Source organism: Conger conger, chromosome 6 (assembly GCF_963514075.1).
Source record: "Conger conger chromosome 6, fConCon1.1, whole genome shotgun sequence".
NCBI lineage: Eukaryota > Metazoa > Chordata > Actinopteri > Anguilliformes > Congridae > Conger > Conger conger.
In genome coordinates, this window is record NC_083765.1 from 30,489,084 (window position 1) to 30,514,881 (window position 25,798).

At 40.0% G+C, this 25,798-nt stretch overlaps 1 protein-coding gene across 1 annotated transcript in view; it reads left to right on the plus strand.

Annotated features, from left to right (window-relative positions):
- Positions 1-25,798, plus strand: part of tet2 (tet methylcytosine dioxygenase 2) — a 40,207-nt gene that overhangs the window by 7,883 nt on the left and 6,526 nt on the right. Inside the window, exons 2-6 of the mRNA XM_061246585.1 lie at positions 17,455-20,613; positions 21,598-21,688; positions 21,920-22,013; positions 23,389-23,597; positions 25,350-25,500. Of these exons, the coding sequence (XP_061102569.1) occupies positions 17,499-20,613; positions 21,598-21,688; positions 21,920-22,013; positions 23,389-23,597; positions 25,350-25,500 (3,660 nt within the window). The 5' untranslated portion in view covers positions 17,455-17,498. The remainder of the gene's footprint in view (positions 1-17,454; positions 20,614-21,597; positions 21,689-21,919; positions 22,014-23,388; positions 23,598-25,349; positions 25,501-25,798) is intronic.

Here is a 25,798-nt window from a genome sequence, read left to right on the forward strand (position 1 = left end):
TCCTCAAAATTCTACACACAACACCCCATAATGACAACATGAAAGAAGTTTTCGAAATTTTTGCTAATTTATTAAAAATAAAAAACTAAGAAATCACATGTACATAAGTATTCACAGCCTTTGCTCAATACTTTGTTGATGCACCTTTGGCAGCAATTACAGCCTCAAGTCTTTTTGAATATGATGCCACAAGCTTGGCACACCTATCTTTGGGCAGTTTCGCCCATTCCTCTTCGCAGCACCTCTCAAGCTCCATCAGGTTGGATGGGGAGCGTCGGTGCACAGCCATCTTCAGATCTCTCCAGAGATGTCCACTCAAGGACATTCACAGAGTTGTCCTGAAGCCACTCCTTTGATATCTTGGCTGTGTGCTTAGGGTCGTTGTCCTGCTGAAAGATGAACCGTCGCCCCAGTCTGAGGTCAAGAGAGCTCTGGAGCAGGTTTTCATCCAGGATGTCTCTGTACATTGCTGCATTCATCTTTCTCTCAATCCTGAGTAGTCTCCCAGTTCCTGCCGCTGAAAAACATCCCCACAGCTGCCACCACCATGCTTCACTGTAGGGATGGTATTGGCCAGGTGATGAGCAGTGCCTGGTTTCCTCCAAACATGACGCCTGGCATTGACGCCAAAGAGTTCAATCTTTGTCTCATCAGACCAGAGAATTTTGTTTCTCATGGTCTGAGAGTCCTTCAGGTGCCTTTTGGCAAACTCCAGGCGGGCTGCAGGTCTACAGACAATTCCTTTGAGTTCATGCTTGGTTTGTGTTCCGACATGCACTGTCAACTGTGGGACCTTATATAGACAGGTGTGTGCCTTTCTAAATCATGTCCAATCAACTGAATTTACCACAGGTGGACTCCAATTAAGCTGTAGAAACATCTCAAGGTTGATCAGTGGAAACAGGATGCACCTGAGCTCAATTTTGAGCTTCATGGCAAAGGCTGTGAATACCTATGTACATGTGATTTCTTAGTTTTTTATTTTTAATATATTTGCAAAAATATATAAACTTCTTTCATGTTGTCATTATGGGGTGTTGTGTGTAGAATCTTGAGGAAAAAAATGAATTTATTCCATTTTGGAATAAGGCTGTAACATAACAAAATGTGGGAAAAGTGAAGCGCTGTGAATACTTTCCGGATGCACTGTAAGTCTGTGGCAGCAGAAAGTGCAAAAATGACACTTGTATTTGAAGCCCTTGAATCGTTTCTTCTGGGCCGGTAAATCTAGCCAGATAAGACATTTCATACACATATGCCTGGACAGGATCTTGCCAGGCCAGATTCATGACAGGTCAAACTGGTTTTTACTTCTCCAAAATTAATCCACATTAAATTCAGAATTCTTCCAAATAACTGTTCCTTCTGTGTTTATTTCTCACTTCCGTCCTCTGTCTGACGGTACGCTGGATTGAATTCAGAGGATCCAAATAGAAACTGTAGCTGCTTCTGCTGTTCATATTTATCATACTGCTGCTCCACAATCCTTGAGTTCTTAGTTAGGAATCAGATATTATGCTTGATGTCCAGAGGCAGATTGCTATGACTCCAGAGGCAGATCTGCCTCTCTTTGCATCAAACAATAGAATAAGATGCCAGTTAAGGTCATTAAGGTAAAATTACACAATACAATGTCCAGAGTTAAACAGGGATGCATTCTGTAAGAGTGATTTAACACTGGATAAGTTGCCCAAAAATGTAGAGAGTTGCTGACTAAGCAATCATAAAAAGTGAAAAATAGTCACACACTCTATTATGCTCCCAAGTAATTTTTGGGAAAAAACTATATTCCAGGTGTATGCTGCATCGAAATGTTGGTTTTTGGAATAAATTACTTGGGAATAAAATAGAGCATGTGACTATCATTCTCACGTTATATCTATAAATATATATCTATACAAAATAAATGAATAAGCACAAGTTACAGCATATTCTGTTGTAAAGAATGAAGGGTTTTGAGTTGTGCTCGAAAGCACATGTGCAATTGCTCGGCCTACGTTTGAGCTTCTCTTGAGCTAATGTTTGGAGCAGATGGCTTTTGTGCCTTAATAAGGTGGTCGCCATGGATACCCCACACTCTGAAAGAAATTAACTTTGCACAGCACACAGTTCATCAGCCCCGTCAGATATATTGACTTGCTGAGAAACAAAGGGACGGTGAGAGAGGAAGGCAAGCGGACGGGGGAGAGAGGAAAGAGGAATGCTGAACGTGAGCAGAGAGAGCCGCTCTTAATTAGAGCCTCAGCGCGATGTGGCTGTGGCTGGAGTGGCAGCAGTGGCTGGTCGGTTTACCTGCACATGCCACAGCTGAGTCATACTGGACGCGCAACCTCGCTTTCAGAAGGGTCAATTGGTTCAGAGAGGTAAACCCGGGGTAATGCATTTATGGCCTAGATAATGATCTACCTCTGTGGGTCCCCCGCTGATCCTGGGACGGCCCATACACATGCAAATGATCTCACATGGTTTCAGTTGCTGGAGCAAAACACAGAACCCAAAGTTTTATTTTTCGGGGGTAGTCATCGAGAAATCAATTTAAAGAAAAATGCACCTATAAACAGTGGAATCTCTGAAACCAGATTGTCAGACTTTGAAACTTTGATGCTGGGAAATCTAAATCAAGCTTGCAAGTATAACAAATGTTTTAAGGACAAACTCACTGACAAGAGGGACTGAATTTCCTAGTCAAAACAATTTGACCAAATAACATATATGGCAGCCAGATGGAGCTGAGGATTGGGTGGACATACAGCCCACAGTGTAACATAGCAAGCTCCAAGTCAAGAGTATTCAGGGACATTCAAGAGTGGCTCTTGTTAGTACTCATTCAATGCAATGTTATACTTGCCACACCATCATTTAAAACTGAATGCTATGGCAGCTACACTACCATTCAAAAGTTTGGGGTCACCTTATCTTTTTCAGCTTTTTCAGATTTCATATTTTATTTTCTCTGTTTCTAACAATTCATATGTGGTCAAAGTGCAGACTGAGGGCTTTTATTAGAGGGTATTATTATACATTTTGGTTTCACCATGTAGTAATTATTGTAGTATCAACTGCATATCTGACAGCAGCACAGTGGTTTGTGATACCCTTGATGACTAAAAGCCATTTAGCCAAGAAATACGTTCCATACTGTATCAGCATAATTTACAGCTGAATCTAGTCCCACCCCCAATTCCCATAGGGATCCATTCAAATGCAAAGTGTTTTAGTGTTGCTTGTAAGACAACCTGAAAATAAGATATTCAGACTCTGATGATGTTTATGAGTCACAGACATTAGAAAGCCATGGCATGCAAAGGATATGCTACCAAATACAAACAAAACATGACAGTTTAATTTGAAATTATGTTAATTTGTCCAACATTGAAATTGGAGACTACATATAAAAAGTGTTGTAATTACAACATGGTGAAACCTAAATGTATAAAATACCCTTTCATAAAAGCTCTGAGTCTGTGCTTTGATGTATGAATTATTTGGTTATTTGGTTATTATATAGTTTGGTTATAACGAGGGAAAATAAAATATTAAAGCAGAAAAAGACAAGGTGACCCCAAACTTTGGAACGGTAGTGTATGTGTTGTAATAGTAAGCAGACAATGCAATATTCCATCTGAGCAGGTGATGAGACAGTACAGTCAAAGCAAGGACATCCGTAAACATTAACCAGTAAAGCAGGTTGTTACAGGGATAACTGAACATGCAAAGCTGAAAAACAAGCTAGTGAGAACCATTTCTCATTTTGTTTGATTTGCAATAAGCATGAGTATCCCTTCTGACTGTGGCCGGTAGTTCCACAGGGCGATGCACAATTAGTGCTTGCATCGGCCATGATATCCACATTTGTTTCCTCTTGGATGAGTCCTGTTGTCCTGTTGGCTCATATGTCTGGCTGTCAGAGCGCCTATGAAAGGTCCTCCTCCGACATCGTTAGTGTGTGAGCTTAGCTGCATTCTGCGATGCAAAATGAAGCAGCTGTTGGCAGAGGAGAACCATGGGATTTGTTTGCAGACAATTGGACTGTCCAGAATGGTCTGGGGATTGGATATTAACAAATAAAAAGAAAAATATATGTTGGTTGTGTTTCGCAAAACAAATGTGAAACAAAAGGAAGACATGAGAACACACAATGATATTTTATTGAAAAAGCATCTTAGCAATATATGCATAACACAACTTTTTCAGCATTCATCAGTTCTGGACAAACAGATAGAGACGTTCCAGTCTAAGCCGTCCTCAGTGCCCCCAAAAAGAAGCTTGGTCAGTGGTCAGTGCTGAGTTCAACCCAAAACAATCGTTTTGGAATTTTTTTGCTGACACGATCTGAATTCTTGTATAATGAACAATTATGATGTCATTTGGGTTGACCACTTTCTCAATTCATTCTCACGGTCATGTTCTTCATTACTTTCATTGACACTCTATTTGGAAACCAAAAGCCCATGTTACTACTGAAAAAAACATAGACATATAAGAGACGGCATCCAGCGCTAACCTATAATTTATGAGGCCTTCATATTGTTGCCATACATCTTGGTTTATTTTACCCCTAGAATTCTAGTGGTCTAAAATAAAACTGGAAACACATTCTCTTGAAAACCCAAGATTAATTGCAGTTGAATACATGTCAAATCATACTGCAGGTACTGAAGTAAGTCAGAGTGATGTTCATTAACATTGCAGTGTACAGTGAGAGGTACAAAGGCTCAAAGTGATCTGCATCACAGACACATCTGTGTTCTATTAGACTTCAAAAACAATGGAGATTGTGTTGAGGCCCCTCTTTTGAGAGGTTCCTTCAGAATGAAATTGCTAGCAGAAGTGTATATTCACATTATGCTGATATAGACCAGCATTGTACTACTACTACTACTACTACTACCACTACTATACCACCAGAAGTAGTACATATAAGTGATACACAGGAATGAGATGGTTTGACACAAAAGGGATCAAAATAAAAATCATATAGGCGTTGGCCTAAAAATAAGAAATAAGACATTGATTCAGAATTTTGTTCATCTGGCTTACTGGGTAGAGGAAACATCTTCACTGGGCTGTGCTTAAGGTTTTCATACAAAAGAAAATCATCTTTTTGTCATCATCTGGTGATTAGCCTCCAGTTAGAGCATTAATAATGTATGATATGTGCTATGGTACATGACTGGGACCCAGAAGGTTGGTGGCACAAGCCCCGGTGTAGGCAGAATAAGATCTGCTCAGCTGTTGAGCCTTTGAGCAAAGCCCTTAACCTCGCATTGGTCCGGGCAGATTGTCTCCTTGTTAGTCTAATCAATCAACTGTAAGTTGCTTTGGATAAAAGCGTTGGCTAAATAACTGTAATGTAATGTGTGTGTGCATTTGTGTACATGCGCAGAAGTGTGTGTGTGTGTGTGTGTGTGTGTGTGTGCATGTGTGTGCATAAAGGTGATGCCATTATGAAGAAGTACATTTGGTGGACAAAATATACTTTTGTACTTTAATTCTGTAGTCTGTATACACTTTAGGCAATCAGTTTGTATGGCTTTGAAGTAAGAAAACCGTCAAAACTGACTTCTGAGAAATACATTTTGTGAGAGGGAAGACTTACAGTAAGTGCAGAAAAGGTAACACAATGTACAAGAATAGCAGCACATAGCGCATTGAAGTTGCTGTATCGTCCTTGGTGACTTTCATGCATTATTATCCAAACTATCATTGTAATCACTGAGTACACTATCATGAACATATGGAACAAGTTACTTTGATCCATGAGTTTCGTAAGATTTAGAAATATGCTTGGTACTTTGGGAGAATAAAAATAATATCTTTCTAATGAAGATGGATGAACATTACTGCAACATATAGAGGACTCCTGACTGATTAAAGTGAAGCCAAACCTCACAACAATGCTTGGCCATTTAAAAAGTCCATAGAATTGAATAAAGAATAAAAAAGAGCAATCTCATTCCTTCATAACAGTGTCATCATTGATCAGTTATTGTCTGTATAAAAAGCTTGCCTTTATCATGAGAATATATTAGAATAGATGCAGTGGCATCCACTACAGTATGTTCATTTAAAATTATTTTTTATGAAGTTGCTGTGAGCTACATAATGGCACCATTTCTTCTTGTACTGCCTATACTATCCTTCTATCTTCAAGGGTATAAATTATACATACACTCAGTGAGCACTTTGTTAGGTGTTTATTAGACTTATTAAATATTCTTCTGCTGTAGCCAATCCACTAAGAGGTTTGCCGTGTTGTGTGTTCAGAGATGCTCTTCTGCATACCACTGTTGTAATGTGTGGTTATTTGTGTTACTGTCACCTTCCTGTCAGCTTTGACCAGTCGGTTCTCCTCGGACCTCTCTCATTAACACGTTTCGGCCCGCAGAACTGCTGCTCACTGGATGTTTTTTGTTTTTCATACCATTCTCTGCATACTCTAGAGACTGTTCTGTGTGAAAATCCCAGGAGATCAGCGTTTTCTGAGATACTCAAACCACCCTCTCTGGCACCAACAATCATTCCATGGTCATAGTCACTTAGTCACATTTCTCCCCATTCTGATGGTTCATTTGAATATTAACTGAAGCTCCTGACCCTTATCTGCATGACTATGTGCATTGCACTGCTGCCACATGATTGACTGATTAGATCATCGCATGAATAAGTAGGTGTACAGGTGTTCCTAATAAAGTGCACCATGAATGTGGATTTAAACATGGATTCTGAGGCAGGAGAAGGCTTCTGAGAATGTAAATGCTTGTAAATGCTTTTGTGCATAGAATATATTCTAATAGTTTGATAATGGTCTGACTTTTGACATTTGTCACTAATGGCAAAGTATACTACTAATAATAATACTGACACAATGCTGCTGCAAGCCAGGCATCAGACCATAATGTTATTGGGAAATAATTTTCATTTTAAAAGCCTTTTTATGGAACTGGAAATCATTGTGATTACAGTAGACACTTAGTTTTATAAGTAGCTGACATTACACGAGTACACGAGTGCCTGGTGTTGAAAAGCCAAAATAGTGTTGAAACAATTGCATATTCATGTGAGGATTGTACTTCAGCTAAAGTACATGTATAAATCCAACAAATGAACATGCCACAACAGTATACACAAAATATTAGTTTGATGACTGCTGAGAAAGCCTACATCAGACGTTTATTGAGAGTGGGTAATTTATAATTGCTTTTCCTCACTTCTATCATAACTGCATCAATGTTTAAATGCAAAATAAACCAAAATGGGTCATCAGCCGGGGGCATTTGAAACATATTAGAGCCCACCAGTGTCAAGTGAATAGTTTAATGCCAATTGCTTGTTCCTTGATGTACAGTACTTCAACCACTCTGATGGTGAGGAAGTGTTAGGCTGAATGAACACACCACAGCCCTGCTTGGCATTTATACGAGGGGTTTAAACTGGTGAGGTACTCCAGTCATCTGACCCAGTTACACAGTGGGGCGACAAGAGCAGCCTTCCCTGTGTACACGGCTCCCTTAACCCCCCTGAAATGCAGGAAAACCAGACTGATTGCATCATAGTTTAAGTGTTGGAACAGTAAAATTGCATGTTTGCAATCTGATCTCCGAGTCTCAACATACTAATCTGGTTGTTGCATAATGCACAAAATGTGTGTAGCAAACATTAGTACCAGTACTGGTGATGAACTCACCAAAACTGATGTGTCCTGCAGTTTCAGAATATTTTCATATGCATTCTTAACAAGGTAGCGAGTTAAGTTTACCAGTTTGAGAAATTACTTTCCTTTTCCCGCTGTTTTGTTCTTCTCCAATTTATTATTTAATTGCATCTATTACAGTACAACCATCACCTTCTGCACTTTCAATGAAGGGCTATAATAAAAGTGTAAATGTGTAAATATGTTAATGTCACAAAAAGAGGTTGACTATAACTTAAAATCACTTTCATAATGTTTATTTACCGTATCAAATAAATGTATTAAATGATGTGTTTTGGTGGTATAAGAGGGACCTACATATTGGAAACATTTGAATTGCTGAAAATCTCGGCGTCTTATAAGATAATGCGGAGAATGAATTATCAGAATAAAACAGACGGCACAGTTCAGAACAAAAGGGTTGTGAGTTTTTTGTCTGTTGTAAAATTGCTGGGGGCCAGTTACTTCACAACCGTGTGACTCGCCTTTCATGCTTTCAAATTAAAGGAAACAGCGGTAGTTTGAACCCCATGCACTTTGTCATCTGTGTCACACATGCAGAATACAAAGAGAGGAGACCCTGGGTGAACATGCAGGGCTTTCTAATGACAGGTTTTCCTGGATAAAAATTGAGGAGCAAAAACTACTGATCTGTTTTTACTTAAAAGATCCACAGCTGACAATTGAAGGGCACATCCAAGCACAGCCATCTGGAGGTTCAGATGCAAAACTGACCCAATCTGAGTACCTGCTAGCTGACTGACAACTTCTGCAACATTTGCATACTGTTATAGGTAGCACTTTACAATAAGGTTCCATGAATTGGTATGAACTAATGTAGTTGTTAACTACTACTGAGAAGTTAATATGTGCAGCTGTGTTAATGTATTTGTACATCATTAATTCATGTTAATAACCACATTGGTTATTGCCAATTCATTTTGGAATGAAAAAGTCAGTTAATGTATTTGTTAATAGCTAACAAATTATAGGTTCCTTCTATGGTTCAGTAATGTATAAATGTTAACAAATGCATCAAGTAATGAAAAGTCAATTTCATGCTTAATGAATGTATTTGTCCTTCTATAATGAATTTTAACAAATACATTAGATAATGCCCATTCATGAACCTTATTGTAAAGTGTGACCCTGTTCTAGGACCTAGCTAGACCTGCTATTACCTTTGCCATTATTATCAAGAATTTTTGTTGTGAAATACCTAAATAAAGTACATGTACAATGAGCTGAATGCTGGCTTCAGTGATTTTCACAACCTTAAAAACCTTAAATTTACAATAAGGTTACATGAATAGCCATTAACTAATTCTAGTTAACAAACTCACTTTCATAAGAAAGCCTAACTAAATGGCAACTCCTGACCAGAACTAAGATTCATAAAACTGTGTGAAACATCATGAACCCTTGCATATGCAACATGACTAACCCACATACTTTCACAGGAAGTTTCCCTTCTTGTATTCTTATAAACATAGGAAGAAGTGAACTATTACAAAGCAAAAAGAGAGATAATGTTGAGAGCAGCAATTACGTGTCGGAATCCCCGGCACTCCCACACCGAATGGCACAAGTGACTGGCGTTTGGTTGCGCTCTAATAAATACACAGCCTCATGTGGCTTTCAAAGGGGAAGCACACCCTCTGTTTTAATTTAAGGCAGGAATGTATTAACGGGGCTGTTGAGTTCAGCAAGGGAAGTATACACTCAGAATAATGACTTATTTTGGGCCGCTCCTTAGAGAAAGCGTGTTGGTGCCCGTCTGATTTATGGAGCCTCTCCTATCTTCAGTCAGCTGGTGCAGGGGTGCTGGAGTGCTTGCCTAGCTGGCACAGAGTGAACCTGAGTGGGGTTTCGGCCAGCTGCTCTTATCAGCAAACCAGACACAGGCCTGACCACCCGCCCCTTCAGCCCCCTTCACAAACCCTTTCCACATTCCTGCTTGCTTGGGAGATGAATACACTGTCGTCCACAGTAACAAGACAAGCATGTTTTTATTGGTCCTGCTTTTTTCCTCCAGTTTACAGAGCTATACAATGTGTGATGACAGCGCCACATCCCAATAATCTGAAAGGCATAATTTATCGTTCACTTGTTTTTAATATAATCTAATCAAATCAATAATTACCAGAAAAATGCAAGAAGAACAACAAAAAATGACAACATGATATAATATGGACCATATTTGACATTATTACAATGTGTTGTTGAAATTATTATATTTGACACTATTATAATGTGTTGTTCAAATGAGTCGATAATTGACTTTGTTGTGGCCCCCAGACTGACTCAAGGAGAGAAGTTGATAGTTCTTGCACTTACTACACAGTTTGTGTCCATTTTAGTCCCTATGTGACACTGTGACGTACTGTCTACATTGTCAACCACCAGTGAACCACTGTTTCCATGTGTCCCACCCCTGCCTGCAGGCCCAGGAACTATAAACCAGCTCTGCAGCTATAAATACCAGGAAAGACATAACTGCAGAGGCTGCTACAGAGCTAAGTGGGTCCCATTTCCAATGCCTGCAAATAGAACAAATGGCAGGCACCAGTCTGTAGTCTGCAGAACTATGATGGTGTTTATGTCAGACTGCATACATCAGTAAAATCACCATGTCAAATGAAATATGAATCCAAATGTCATTGAAAGACAAACAGTAGTGTGATTTTATTTATTGAAAGTGTGTCAATAATAGTTACCCCCTAATCCAGCAAGCCTGGCATTACAAAAGACAAAAAGGAGAAAAATGTTCGTGTTTTTTCCGGTTCCTCTTATGCAATTCATTATTGACTATTTCAATGAATAAAACTGGTAAAACTGAAAGGCATCCCCAGTTTAAGCAAAACAAAACAACAACCTGATTCTGATTAGACGGTATTAAAGATAGACTAGCCCATGTCATAGCATGCAGACAAGACCATTTCAATTTAATTTCAGTGGCCCAAACTAAGGAGCTGAAAGAGGAGCAGGCAAATGGCTCTGCAGTTCGGCGTGCGCTGGAGGTGGCTAATATTGCTGTTGTCCTGGAGCAGGCGCAGTGGACACCAGAGCTCTCTTGTGCAGAGCTCAGCTGGGATCGTTTGCTTTGTTATCTTCTATTCTCAGAGATTTTTTTTTTCACTGTGGGTGTATCCAACTGTGACAAGCTTCTTAGAGCTGCCCTGCACAGCCCAGCTCCTGGTAAACTCTGGAGTGGACCACATGCAGGAGCGGATCTACCTCCTGGCTGGAGGAGACCCACATATTGTGGCTTCCTGTTTAAATGAGATTGCCAAATGCATTCCACATAGAATGCTAACAGTGGGGGGAAGGAAATGTAATATAAGATAATATAGTGTTATGTTAAATACACACATAGAGTACATACATACATATGTATGTACATACAGACAGTTTTTACATAGTATTGTATTACATAGTATTGCTTTATATGGAGATTACCAAACCCATTCCACATACAATACAAACCATGGGGAGAAGGAAATGTAACATGATATAATGTTAATGTTAAATACACATACATACATACATACAACAGCTTTTACATCGCATCACTTTATACAGCTGGGTGCTGTATATTCGGGCGATTCAGGTTGAGTACCTTGCTCAAGGGTACAACAGTGCTGTTCTAAATAGAAACCTATAACCTGAAAGTTCCAAACCCAGTACCCCATTCATCATAGTACACTGACATTGATTACGTAGCATTTACCATTTTGTGTATCCTCACAGGAAATTACTATATTTGGCATGGAAGTTGCAATAATGCATAATAAACATCTCCCAGGAATCAAAAAATAATTACTGTCATTCCACATTTCTGTATGACACTGTACATATTACAGGACCAGAAAAGAGCAGTAGAGAGATTTGCAGAGAAAACTGTCATCCAACAGTCTGTACGAATCACATTCTTGAGGGTACCGTTGCTTAAGCAAAACTGATGTGTATGTTATGGCCAATTCATTGTATCAATGGATTGCATTTATATAGCGTTTTTCATCTCTTATGGATAATGGATCAATGAAGCTGGCCAGCCAATCTCGAGTGACTGAAACAAAACAGCTGGTAGCATGCAAATGATATGCAAATGAGGAAAAGCTTCACTGGCACATGGGGACTGTCAGACTGGGCAGAACATGTTCAGCGAGTTTCCGCTAGTGTGTGAACAGGAGAGCGAACAGGAATATCTGCAAGTTTCGTTGAACGGAAGCATGTGGTAGTTCAGAGTGACACAGAGACCGGGATATGTGGTAAACATAAAGGGGGATTTATGATGTATGCCCAGGGCATTTGTGTGGAATGGTAAATCTAACCTGCATTGCATGTTCATGTTCTTGTACATTTCCCCTCTTACCAATTGGCAGGTGTCTTATAGGCTATGGCAATCATTTATTTCATATCTCCAGACAGGATAATGACATAAGGCAGTCTAATAGGAATGGTAGGGTCAGTTACAAATTTTTTTTTTTTTAAGATCATAAATGTGGAGTAGTGAACTTTCTTCTGTCATGAACTAATCACAAATCAAAATAGTGCAAAAACACTGATAATTCAGAAGGTAGGCTAAACTTTATGTTACAATGTGTCAGATAGATCTAGGCCTACCTCCGAAGATGTCCCACTCTTCGGAAAATAATACTGAATCATTATGACAGCTTGAATATATAATGAATAAAACACAAGACGGCACACTTAACTCTAAACAATTTTTGTAAGTAGGCTACGTGTTTTATGGTCCAGCTGAAAAACACTGGATCTCTCTCACACAATCAATGTGCGAAGCTACTCCACTTTCTTATGATGACACGTAAATCTATGGATGACAACCCGCTTCCGGCATAATGGTGCTGTCAACAAACATTCAGGTTTCGGCGTGTCTGAGTACTCCGAGATGCAGTGATATTTTACAGAAATCTACTTCTCTTAAAGCATCCCATCGCAGCATCTGCAGAGAAGCGACTCATAATTATGATGGATTAGACTGCAGCGTTCGCCCTGCGTGCGGTAATCGCTCCACAGATGCTGCAGATGTGACATGCATTAATAACTGCATATGGCAGAAGAAAGGGGGGAAATCGATGCCATCGCTGAAATTCATATATTCTTCTGAGGAGAGCTGTTTTCAGTGGCAGAGGCACTGCATCGCAATATTTCCTCACTCGCAATGCTTTCGAAAAATACAGGCTAGCGAGAACAAATAAAATAATATAACATTTTAGATTCCGCAATGATATTAAAGTGGCAATAGTCGACGTTTAGCCAGTCAATTAACTGTTTATGTATTAGGTTGCTATTAATTATTATTATTATTATTATTATTATTATTATTATTATTATATGCTTGGACTCGCTTAATTTGATCTAATGGTAGTGTATGCATTCTCTACAGGATCTGTGATGACCCCCAGGTAGAGAGAAACCGGGAACGGTCAATGTGAATCATGCAATCCTATTTAATGAGCTTAATTTTTTATACCACTAACGTTAGGTCTCTCGGGGACCCACTCTTACTGATGTCTAATTTAATTACGCTGCTGTCAGGCCAGCTGCCACACACGTTACACGGCAAGCTATTTCATAAAGTATATTTGTCTTTCTCTAAACACAAACCTTAGGCCTACTAGGTGTATAGCTACATAGCTGTCTTTTGTCTCGATTTCTGCATTGCATAACCACAACTACATAACATCTTTGCATAATGACTATGGTAATTTTGTAGCCTATGCCTAATTAATAACTTGCCCCTGTGGATCAGCGTATGGTTCTGTTCCATTGAAAGAATCACATTTTCAGTGAAATTTACCATTTTCTGTCATTATTCAGGATAATACCACCTTTTGAATGATTACAGCATGTGTATGCTGAAATTAGTATAATTATTTACCATTCTATGGATTTTCTCAAAACCTGATTTTGGACGATATTACAGGACTTCCATTTTTCTCAGTGAATAGTCATCCTATCATCATGAAACTTTGCAAACCTTTGCTACATATCCAAGAGAGTGTTTGGACTCAAATACAGCATCACTCATTATTCAGATCCTGAAATTCATAATTTTTCTTCATAAACAATTCAAAATTTCTAGAAAAATGACTATTGGGTACTGGTGATAGGAAAAAGGCTCAAAAGAATCTTCAAACATATCTTATTTAGAATCTGAAAGCATTATAATGATATTTTACTTGTTTCAAATTATAGACTGCTACAAAAATGTTAAAATGTGTAATTTCTGCCATCTTGAATAAAGTATGCAAGTTAACTAATTAACATATTTTGTCAGAATTTATCTTTTCAAGTCCATACCTCATGATAATTGAAGTATGTACCTCTGAAATGATCTGGAAGACCAAATATGCATTTTTGGTGGAACATATTGAGTAGGACAGGGTTACAGTGAGGCGAGAAGGTTGAAACAGAGTAGCATAGCAACTGACACATTTTAAATATTTACTCCATACTTACCATCTGTAATATTAACCTTGCCCATTACTCAGGAGTTCATTACCATAATGACAGTTTCTGCTAAGGTACAGGCTATGTGTGGGAAGTAGCATATCTATCAACATTGAATATTTAAAGTTTTGGTAATTAGCTAAGAAATTATGTAATATAACGTTATTGTAGTAGGCCTACGCTTTATTTAAATAAATACACCCACCAGTGGAAGTGCCACTCCTGTCCTGATAAGAGCCTCATCAAGTTATTAACCCATTAGTCTAAATATAAAACACTCAGCATAAATTATATTTAATTACTCTGTTGTGAGTTGTATTGAAATACTTGGTTTTAACCGGCCCAGTAGACTGACCAGGAATTTTCTGTTACGTTTATAAGCGCATATATAGTTTCATTCTAGGAGAATAACTTTTTCTTTTTTTTTTCAACTCCAATATATTTACAAACAGGGTGTGTAGTGCCTGGATAGTGTTTGCAGTGTCTGAATAACAGAATTTGCTGCTGGCTTTTTGTGAAAAAATATATATAAAATTAAAATTATAATCCCTGTTGCATGTATTGTATGCTGTAGCACATACGTGATTTGATTCAAACATTCTTTCTCCAGAAGTGGGTATAAGTAGTGGATGTCAACATTGGGGCCACAAGAATAAATAACGAGTGGATAAACAAAAGTGATTTATAATGCTACAATCTTGCAATTTCAAAATGTAATGTAAAAAAAAACTTTCATATTAAGTGTATGGAAAGCGATTATGCTTGTGCCTTACATTTACAGGGTTTTGCTGCAAAAGAACAGCTGTGCTCAGTCAACTTACCCTGTATAAATAAAGGTTAATAATATAAAATAATAATAAATACCACCAACATGGATTGCGTATCTTGATTGGAGTTGATGAATTCAACCTAGGACCTTATGTCTGATTATCCACTGAGCATTGTTAAAACCTAGTTTCAGTAACATGAAAAACACATTTTCAGTGCCTTTTTTAAAATTATCCGTGGCTAAATACTATTGGACATGCATGCTTATTCGATCATCTTTTCTAAGCAATTTACAGAAATATTCTGTGAAAAATGTAAAAATGTTCTCATTCAATATCGGAAGAGACACACAATAATTTTGCAACAGAAGTGAAAGAGACTCAAGTTTCTCCACAAGGGGTATTTCAGTTTTATGTGGACAATATAAAAAGAAAAAAGGGAAAGCACATTTTTACACTACACTGCACAACCGTGGTGGTAATGTTTTTTACACATCAAGTTATTTTACAAACAGAAACATGTGAGTACTATCCACATAGTATGCAAATGGAAAGCATTTGTGGCTATAGGTTACTTTATGTAGTGTGCCACTGTCCATTCTACAGAACAGAATAGTGAGTTGACATCATATCAAGATGTAGCCCTCTGTTTTACTATTGGCAGACTATAGGATCCCTTCCCTCAATCTTCCCCTGGCAGTCTACTGAGCTTGAATGACAGCTTTGACATTTTTTTGTGCATGCCAAAAATATGGGTTAAGCCATTTATTATTACTTGGAACGCTAGCCTATTTTGAGGCAGTCATTAATGCTTGTGCATGAGCTAGAACTGCATAAGCATTATCATGCTTATCTGTATGTGTGTGATTCTATGTTTATCAGCTTCAGTTCAGCTCAGGCAATTGAATAGCATGATTCAGTTCTCCAGTGATTCTATTTTGATGCTTTTTGATCGATATATTTTCCATAGCAATGTCAACTGTTTCCAGTCACAGAAATCCAAAATCACACATTTCTTTGAAACTTTGAGGACATCTTTGCAAGACTAGTCATAGCTGAGTCATATCCAGTTTATAGTCAAAACCTGTCCTGCTGTAACTCAAGTTATAACCTTATATAGACAGGTGTGTGCCTTTCCAAATCATGTCCAATCAACTGAATTTACCACAGGTGGACTCCAATTAAGCTGTAGAAACATCTTGAGGTTGATCAGTGGAAACAGGATGCACCTGAGCTCAATTTTGAGCTTCATGGCAAAGGCTGTGAATACTTATGTACATGTGATTTCTTAGTTTTTTATTTTTAATAAATTAGCAAAAATCTCAAAAAAACCTTTTTCAAGTTGTCATTATGGGGTATTGTGTGTAGAATTTGGAGGAAAAAAATGAATTGAATCAATTTTGGAATAAGGTTGTAACATAACAAAATGGGGAAAACTGAAGCGCTGTGAATACTTTCCTGATGCACTGTATGTTTACACTGCAAATGCAGACCTGGCCATAGTGAAATAATGCATATAATATATATATTTTATCATGAAATGTATAATATATTTTTCTTCCCCTCAATGTCCAAAGGGCCAAATACATATGTATGGCAGTCTTCATTTGGTGTCTTAGCATCCAATTGAATAGACATGTTGCATACAGTCTATTACACTTCTGGCTATTACACATAGTCTGTCTTTCCCTCTAAATAATGACAAGTGGAAAGCATCATTTTCATGAATGTCTGAAAGCTATTTAACAAATTCTGAAGAACAATTGTTCATCTGTGGCTCTGGAGTGAATCAAGTAGAAAACTCCTATGAACTCTTTGAAGATTATTCAAAGCACATGGCATACGGACTTAAAAAGTTCACAGAGGCTAGGTCCACAAAGAGGATCTTGATGCAGAATGATATGAACATGTAAAAAAATTTAACACTCTTTCATGAAAGTAATCAGTTTATCATGTTTAGTCTATTTGTTCCTTTGGAGAGAGAAAGAGAGAATGAATGAAAGAAAAAGGGAGCAAGACAGTGCCAGTGCTTGCTGTCCTCAAATAACCCGTGCCAACACCCTTATCTCATATGCCATCTGACTGGTGAGTTAGCTGGGCTCATTGAAATTCTGTGCAGCTTTCCATACAGCTAACTGATATCCGCTCAAGGCCGAACTCAAATACATTTCACTCGTGACCCCATTCAATTATGCAGGTCATTGTCATGAATATACACTGGAAATATATAATTTACTGCCTCTGGCATCTTCAAGGGTGTTGCTTTCTCTTTGCATTTTTTTGTGCTTTTTTATTAGTGTGGGGTGACATTTTATTCTCTTTTGTTGGATATGCCAGTGTCATATCAACTGTCACATTGATGGAAAAAATAAACCTTCAACTGAACTGATCTTTCTTATGATAATTTTTATGAATCACGTTTGTGTGTGAATACTGAAACTGAAAAATATAGGGCACACTTAACCACAACCTGAATTTTTAATGTCCCCCTCTCCTGTTGTGCTTGGTATTTTACAGGACGCAGAGAGGGCAGCTTTGTGGATGGACCCAGAGCAGGCCAGATGGAAACAGAAAAGGCCAGCCATGAGACGGAAGAAAGTCTGATAATAGCTCAACTCAGTACTGTTCACCATCAAACCGGACCCCTGATCAACAAGCTACAGAATGGAAACCAATTGGCAGAAGTGCCTCCTCATCAAATCAATGGCTCTGACTGGGGCCATTTCAAACCCAGCGTGGGGATGAACCCAATGAAGAGGCATTACGACAGCTGTCACAGGCCAACTGAAATGCAGGACCTGTTTGATCAAAGCTTGCATGTGACAAATGGAGACGCAAAACATGGTTTGAGCGACACGTCATCGTTTGGGCTTCACCAGTCAAAGAAACTCAGAGGGGATTTGGAAATGAATGGTGATGATGATAAGATGGTGGAGAACAATGCAATTGCTGCATGGGACAAAGAGGAGGCATTAGGCATGGAGAGCAATCTAGACTGTTTCCAAGAGCTCATGAAGCCTGCAGACTTTGACTGTGATGTTTTGCCGAAAGACAAGAAGAACGCTAATTTCTCCAACGGAGACCTCTTCTCCCATTCGAGGAGCAAGCAAATGCCAATTTCCAATGGTGCTACAGTGACTGCCTCATCCATGGAGGACACACCTGGAGACCTTCTACAGAAAACACTGTCTCAGTATTACCCAGACAGGGTGTCCATTGCACCGCAAAGCAGTGTGTCACAAGAGATGAAGATCCCAGCCAGTGCAGAGACCTCTCCTGAACCGGCCCCTCATTCCCCATCACTTACCTCAGGTTTGCTCATTTCACCACCAATATCTGCCTCGGGACAGCCAGATGGGACAACCCTGGAAGTGCACAACAATGACAACTACGACAATGCACCATTTGTCATGAATGGATACCAGGGCACGATTGGAAGAGAACACCAGCATCAGCCTTACCCGCTCCAGGACGTACCAGCTAATGAGGTGGAAACGCACACACCATCCCAGGGGGAAAATCATGTCCCCAAGATGGGCTTACCACCAAGACCTGGTAGCGCCTCCCAAGATCTCAACTATGCCCGATCCTTCTCCGACAGCATGGAGGCCCAAGATGTGTATCCTAAGTCTCAGCGCAGCTTTAGTGAAGATTCCTACCCACTCATGATGGAGCCCAGAGTCCCAGTCCAGACAGAAGAGGCTGGGGGATTTAGTCCTTTTGCCAGCATGGCTATGGAAGGGATGGCGGAGAGCAAGGTTTCCAGTCTGGGTCACCAGTCTCAAGGGCCCCAGAACAGTCAGCATGAGGTCAAGTATGGGGCACAGCAGCAGCTCGACAGACAAGGGCCGGCTGAGAGCAGTGCCCTAGAGGAAACATCCAGTTCAGCTTTGTCAGACCACCGTGTCCCCCCAAATTCGATCACAGAGACTCAGAATCCCACTGGGAGGCCCCAGCCTCAGGCACTTATGACGCCATGTCAGACGCAAGGCACTGATATGGAAAACAAAATGTCTTTTGACGGGACTTCTAGAACGATGCAACAGAGAGTAGACCCCTATACACAGGTGGAATGGATTGATCTGAATTCCACTCCACCATCACAGCCAGTGTGGAAGGACTACCAGGCACAGCCACAGCATGAGCGGCAGGCTGGCACTCAGCGGCAGGGGTGCATCCCAAGCACGAACCCAATGCAGGGGTTCAACCAGCCTGGCTTCCAGCAGCAGGGTGAGCAGGTGAAGGACACATATAGGCCTGATCCTGGGTATGATGGATCTCAAAAGAAAGTAGTTACTGATTGGCCACAGCCAGGTTCCACAGCTCCTCCTAGACTGCATGCTCAGGCACAGATGCAGGCCAGCGAAATGGGGCTTGTGTCCCAGCAGCAAACAGACAACCACCTTTGTGCCCAAACACAGCAAGAGCACTTATGTGAGAACAACCAAGATGTTGAGCAAATTCTATCATCTGGCTTCCTGCAGCAGCAGCAGCAGCCACCACCGTATCCTCGGTCAGAGAGCCAGGAGGAAGTCCTCAACCTTCAACCCCCTACCCAAGATGCACAGCCTGTGAAAATGTCCAGGCCACAGGATCCACATCAGAGACAGCTGGACACCCAGCTCTTGAATAGGCTTAAGTTGGAGGAGTACATCAGGTTGGAAAAACAGCTTAAATCACCCAACTGCCCATCTAGTCCAGCAGGACTTACCCCCACGAGCAGAAATGCGCCCAGCTTTTTTGAGCAATCACTCCCCCCCAATACACAACCGCTTCAAAAACAGTCTGCCTCATTTCCGTACAGTCGTGGTGATACAGACAGGGCAGTAGTCCAGGAGAACTACAAGTTCAGCAACACCATGCAGCCGCAGTGTTCTCCAACAACCGGAAATACAAAGCAATACTCACACTCCCAGCAGCATCAGAATCACCCACAGTCACACCTTATGGATTACTCGCATCCACCAGCAACACAGCAGCAACAACAACCTCAATTTGCACAAGGTGCTCCAAATCAACAGGTGCCAGGACACACGACCATACGGACGTTCCCTAAGATGGAGCCGCAGGATCACTGTGCACAGTTTCAGCAAGGGCAGTTCCAGAACCACCGGGATCTCCAGGGGCATGCTGCACTACGGATGCACCTGCTGCAGAAGCAGGAGAGGCAGGGCCCCCCACAGAACTTCAAGCACATCCTGCAGGCTATCAAGAGCGAGAACGGCCCGCGGTTTGACTGCCCCATGCCGCCACCACAGGGCAGAGGGATGGCAGGCCCTGCCATGCAGGCCATGGTGAAACAGGAGCCCCGCCAGCTCACCTGCGAGCAGATGCAAGAAAGCAGCATCATCGCCACCATGGAGCAACGGCTGCGGCAGTACCAGCCATCCCCACTGTTTGAGAGGAAAGCACTGGTCATAAAGTCCCCCAATAAGGTCAAGGTTGAGACGTCAGGCGCTGTGACCATTCTCTCCACCAATGCCGACCTGGGCAGGGAGGACTTCGGAGCTGCGGCTCAGAGAAAACATCCCCCTGAACTGACCCCAACAAAGAAAATGGAGCCAAGCCTCAACAGCTTTCTCGAGTCTCCAATGAAACTGCTGGACACTCCCATCAAAAACCTGCTGGACACTCCTGTGAAGACTCAGTATGAAATTCCATCATGCCATTGTGTTGGTAAGGCTGAGTTATCATGTCACTCTAATAGATTGTGAATGCCCATGATAGCTTATGATAGCTTAAGATAGATATGAATGGTATCTAATTAAGTGGGCTACTGTAAAGGTACCTTCATGCACTAAAACTATAAATAATAACAATGCCTATAATTATATAATGTTTCACAAGCATACACTTCTAAATGATATCATTCCACAATGTTCCACTGCCTGCAGTGAACTACTGTTGCCATTTTTCTAAGATGGAGTATGACTATTTCACCAATCTCATACTGGTGCAGGTGAGGTAGCTAGTGTTGACAAGGGTTGAAGGGAAGGGTAGAATGAGGTAGTTATCATACCCAATGTCACCCAATTCCTGCCCAGATGTCAGCCTTTTTTGTGTTGATTTTATAATATATCAAACAAGGCCAGGTTCCTGTGAACGTCCTATGTAAGTCTCTTATTCAAACACGATTCCATACTGTTGAGTAATATATGTTGGATGGTGGAATGTCTGTCATGAAATTGTCATTGAAACACGCAGTGCTTTATTATTGTGTCTGTATGAAAGTATGAAAAAAAAATCACTCTGGAAATTTTCATCACAAATATATACTTATAGTTTGATGGTTGTTATTGTTATTTATAGTTATTGTTGCAGCAGGAACATATGCATTCTGTTTGCTTGGGTCATTTATGGTTCATAAAAGAATATTCAGATATTGTTAGAATTATCATCGGTGTGAAGGTACCTTAAAAGATGAAAGAGTATTTCCTGTAAATGTGGCAAAAACATAAATTTCAATAGACTACATAAGCAGCATTGGCCTTGCTTTCATTTCAGTCATTTAAACAAAATTATTTTGATTACATGTTTGATGTATAAAAGCTAAATTTGTGATTCAGGATTCATGCAAAAATGGGAGAGGGGGTTTTTAAATGCGCTGTACATCTTAGTGTAAGTGTGAATGGGGCTGGATGTCTTGTTTGTTTTGACCAGAGCAACTCAGTGAGAAAGATGAAGGACCCTATTATACACACCTGGGAGCAGCACCAACTATACCCGCTATTCGTGAGATGATGGAAAATAGGTAAGGTGCTCTTCACACAGGTGTTGAATGTTTTCGTGCCAGGCCTATTATGTCCATGCCAACAAGCAATAGTGCAACTGCAAATGTCACTAAAATGTGTATTATGTGTTAACATTTTAATGTGTTAAATGCAGTATAATACTGTTATTCTAACCATATCCCTAAAATATTCACAAACATTCTTGTATTTACATTGAGGGTACATATATCACTGTTGTTTTGTATTGTAAGGTTTGGGCAAACTGGAAGCGCTATCAGAATTGAGAAGGTTGTTTATACTGGGAAAGAAGGGAAGAGCACACAGGGGTGTCCCATAGCCAAATGGGTAAGACTTACGTGCACGTTGTGATGCTATGAAATATACACTCATGCAATATACACTCACAGAGCACTTTATTAGGAACACCTACTTATTAAAGTGATTATCTAATCAGCCAATCATATGGCAGCAGTGCAATGCATAAAATCATGCAGATATGGGTCAGGGGCTTCAGCTAATGTTCACAAAAATCATCTTGGATGGAGAAAAAATGTGATCTAAGTGACTTAATAAATCTAATAAATTATTGTTGGTTTGTTGGTGGTTGAGTATCTCAGAAACTGCTGATCTCCTGCGATTTTCATGCACAACAGTCTCTAGAGTATGCAGAAAATGGTACGAAAACAAAAAACATTCGGTGAGCAGCAGTTCTGTGGGAAGAAATGCCTTGTTGATGGCCAGACCGGCCAAAACTAACAGGAAGGTAACAGTCATGCAAATAACCAGACACTACAACAGTGGCATGCAGAAGAGCATCTCTGAACACACAAGGCATCAAACCTCTAACTGGAGGACAGCAGCAGAAGACTTAATAAGTCTAAACAATAAGTGTAATAAATACCTAATAAAGTGCTCACTGAGTGTATATGCTATGTACAGTAACTCTGTTACTCTACTTTACAGTTAGGCAATTATTGTAAAAAAACTATCGTTGTGTGATACCACCACTAAACCACTAATTAAGATGATATTGAGGTTGGTTCTCTGAACTACAGTGCCCCCTATGGAAAGAATACTGAACCTTATTTGACAGGGAAACAGATATTTTCAATTTCTGTCTTTTCAACACACATGGATTTCTAGCTTTGTCAGCAATCAAAGGCAGATATTTGCATAATTAATATTGTCTGTGCAGAACATAATAAACAGTAAGGCTGCTTATCAGGAACAATGCTTAGATGCACTATATTGCATGTACTTCCATGCTATTGGGCTCTGCCATCTCTGGATGTCAGTCCTCTACCTACAGTGAAGAGTCTTGAACCATATGAACCACCATAAATGTGTAGTGGCCAGATACGGACCTTGCATGAGTCCTTTCTGAAATGTGCCATCAATATAGACACTTTATGAGAGACACAAATAAATATAATCAATATTAAAAAATACAAAAAACTTGGAAAATATACTGTATATATCTGAGATAGCCCAAAGAAAGTAAGACATCTTAGCGGAAAAATTTATATTAAAGCTCAAGTGTTAAAGACTTGCCATTGATAATAATTAAAGTAATTTCATTGCAGGGATAGAGAGTTAAATAAATATATGTTCAAATATGTTTCCTTACTGTGAAGTGTGACATCTGGATTGACATTATACCCAAATGAAAATGGATGAAAATGGCTTTTTGAAGCTGGTGCTCTAACCCGTGTGGTGGCAGGTGATTCGGCGGAGCAGTGTGGATGAGAAGCTGCTGGTGGTGGTGCGTGAGCGGTCAGGGCACTCCTGCCAAACCGCCTGCATCGTGGTGGCCATCCTCATCTGGGAGGGCATACCCATGAGCCTGGCGGACAAACTCTACAGCGAGCTGAGCGAAACCCTCCAGAAGCACGGCGCCCTCACCAACCGCAGATGTGCACTGAACGAAGAGTAAGACCCGGAAACCTGCCCCTGCCCTCGCCCACTGACTGCCAGCTCTCCTGTGGCTTTCCTAATGCATGCACAGCATATCAGTCTGATTTAGAATGAATTACAGCTATAGTCTCATGAGTTTTTCCACAAAGGTCAGAATTTAAAAAATCTATAATACCATTACGGCTATAAGGACCGTTTGTTGCAAAGGACGGACACGACTAGGAAAACAGGAGAAAATTGACAATTAAAGATAATGGGGTGGCGGTGCTGTCTGAAAATCGCATGCGTGACTGAGAGATGACATGGCTGGGCTTTAGGTCAGTGAGCGTGGAACATGAAAGGCCCCGCTTGTCCTGGAAATGTCAAAGGAGCCCTTCATTCACTCCCTTTGCTGGTCTCCCGGGGGCTTCACTTTCAAATCCAACTGGAATGCATTACCAAGAAATGAATTATTAATAGGTAGAGGGTGCTCTACGGGGTTAAAAATGAAAACTTCCTAGATTAGCATACCTTCTTAACTTGCTAAGATGCTGTGAAGAAAGCTATCTAAAATGTTTTGGTTGATGTTTTAAGAGATCATAACATTTGGTTTTCCTTTTTTGCCATCAGATAACTGTCTTGTATTTATTTTTTAAACGTACACAGTATCTGCATCAAAACACCTGCTGTGCTATTAAGCATGATGTGTTTGACAGTCTAAAAGCTAATGGTATAGCATAGCACAGTGTGATGTAATATTCATTGACATTATGCACCTGTGCTGCACTCCATCACTCCCTGTGTAGTAAAAAAAAAACCCATAGCTTTCCAGTATCCTTTTACTACAGTGCATACTTTAATTCAACAATATGATTTTCAGACATTTAGTATTTTCTTCATTAATATTATAAGATAAAACCATAGACAGATAAGGAATTGCTAGACCTTGAGAGGTTGTCTTTGCGAGCTTGACTTCAGATCCCATCATGCTTTTCTGTCAGCTCAAGTTCGTGGTATACCTGTCAGAGGATAATGCAGTTTCCCTCTGTGAAATGTTCCTGCTTTTGCAGACCTTGGAAGATGACCCCTCATAATGTTCTGTCAGCAGTAAAACCAAATCTTGACCTTCAGAAAAGACTGCTTTCCATAAATCCTAACCCCATTATCATTTCCAATGTAACAACAGTCTGTTGTGTGCAAAATGCAACTAATTCATATTCTGTGCATCATCCTTGAAGAAATACTTTTATGTGCATTTAATAATTCATTATTCCAATTATACAGAATGAATATAATAAATGCACACTCCAATACACATACGCACATGTGCACGCATGCGTGCACACACACACAACATGCAAGCTTTGTTACTTCTTTGACTGAAAGCATTCACATTTTTAGCCAAAGGAGAAAAGATTACAGTACATAATAACTAAATACTGATTTTTGTTTTGCACTTCTCTGCTGAACAGCACTTGCAAGTTTCCATACAAAACAATTAGATTAGGGGAAAATTTTGGGCAGCCAATGAAACAGATAAATAATGCTGAATGTAAGAAAACACATTAGGTAAGTTTTTCACCTAAGCTCTAACAAATAGCCCAAAAAACGATGTCCAATTGACCACATTTCTCTAAAGCTACAGCCTACAATAATGAGGATGACATAAAAAGAAAATGAATATTGATAGCTCTGTACTTTCATGCATATAAAACAGGTAAATGCCACATTAGGTAAAATATACTGTAAATGGTCATAAACTGACAGGTTTCTCTGTTGTTTCACCAGGAGAACGTGTGCTTGCCAAGGCCTAGACCCAGAGGCTTGCGGGGCCTCCTTCTCTTTTGGCTGCTCCTGGAGCATGTACTATAATGGGTGCAAATTTGCCAGAAGTAAAATTCCCAGGAAATTCAAGCTCCTTGGAGATGACCCAAAAGAGGTGAGACCTAGTGAGAGAGCATGATTCCTTCTCTGACAACATTACAGCTAGACATTTCCAGAAAAAATACCCCCCAAGCCACACTGGAGAAAGCAATCTGATTTTCAATGTCTGACTCAGTTTACATAAAACAGGGTGTTGTATTACTTTATAGCAATGTATGTCTTTGAAGTGTGGTGTAGTGTTAGACATTTTCATCATTACATCATTTTTGAAGAAATATTTCCTTCGCCCACAACCTAACCACTTACTTTCAGATTTTTTGCAAGTCATTGTGACTATGCCAAAACCTACAGCT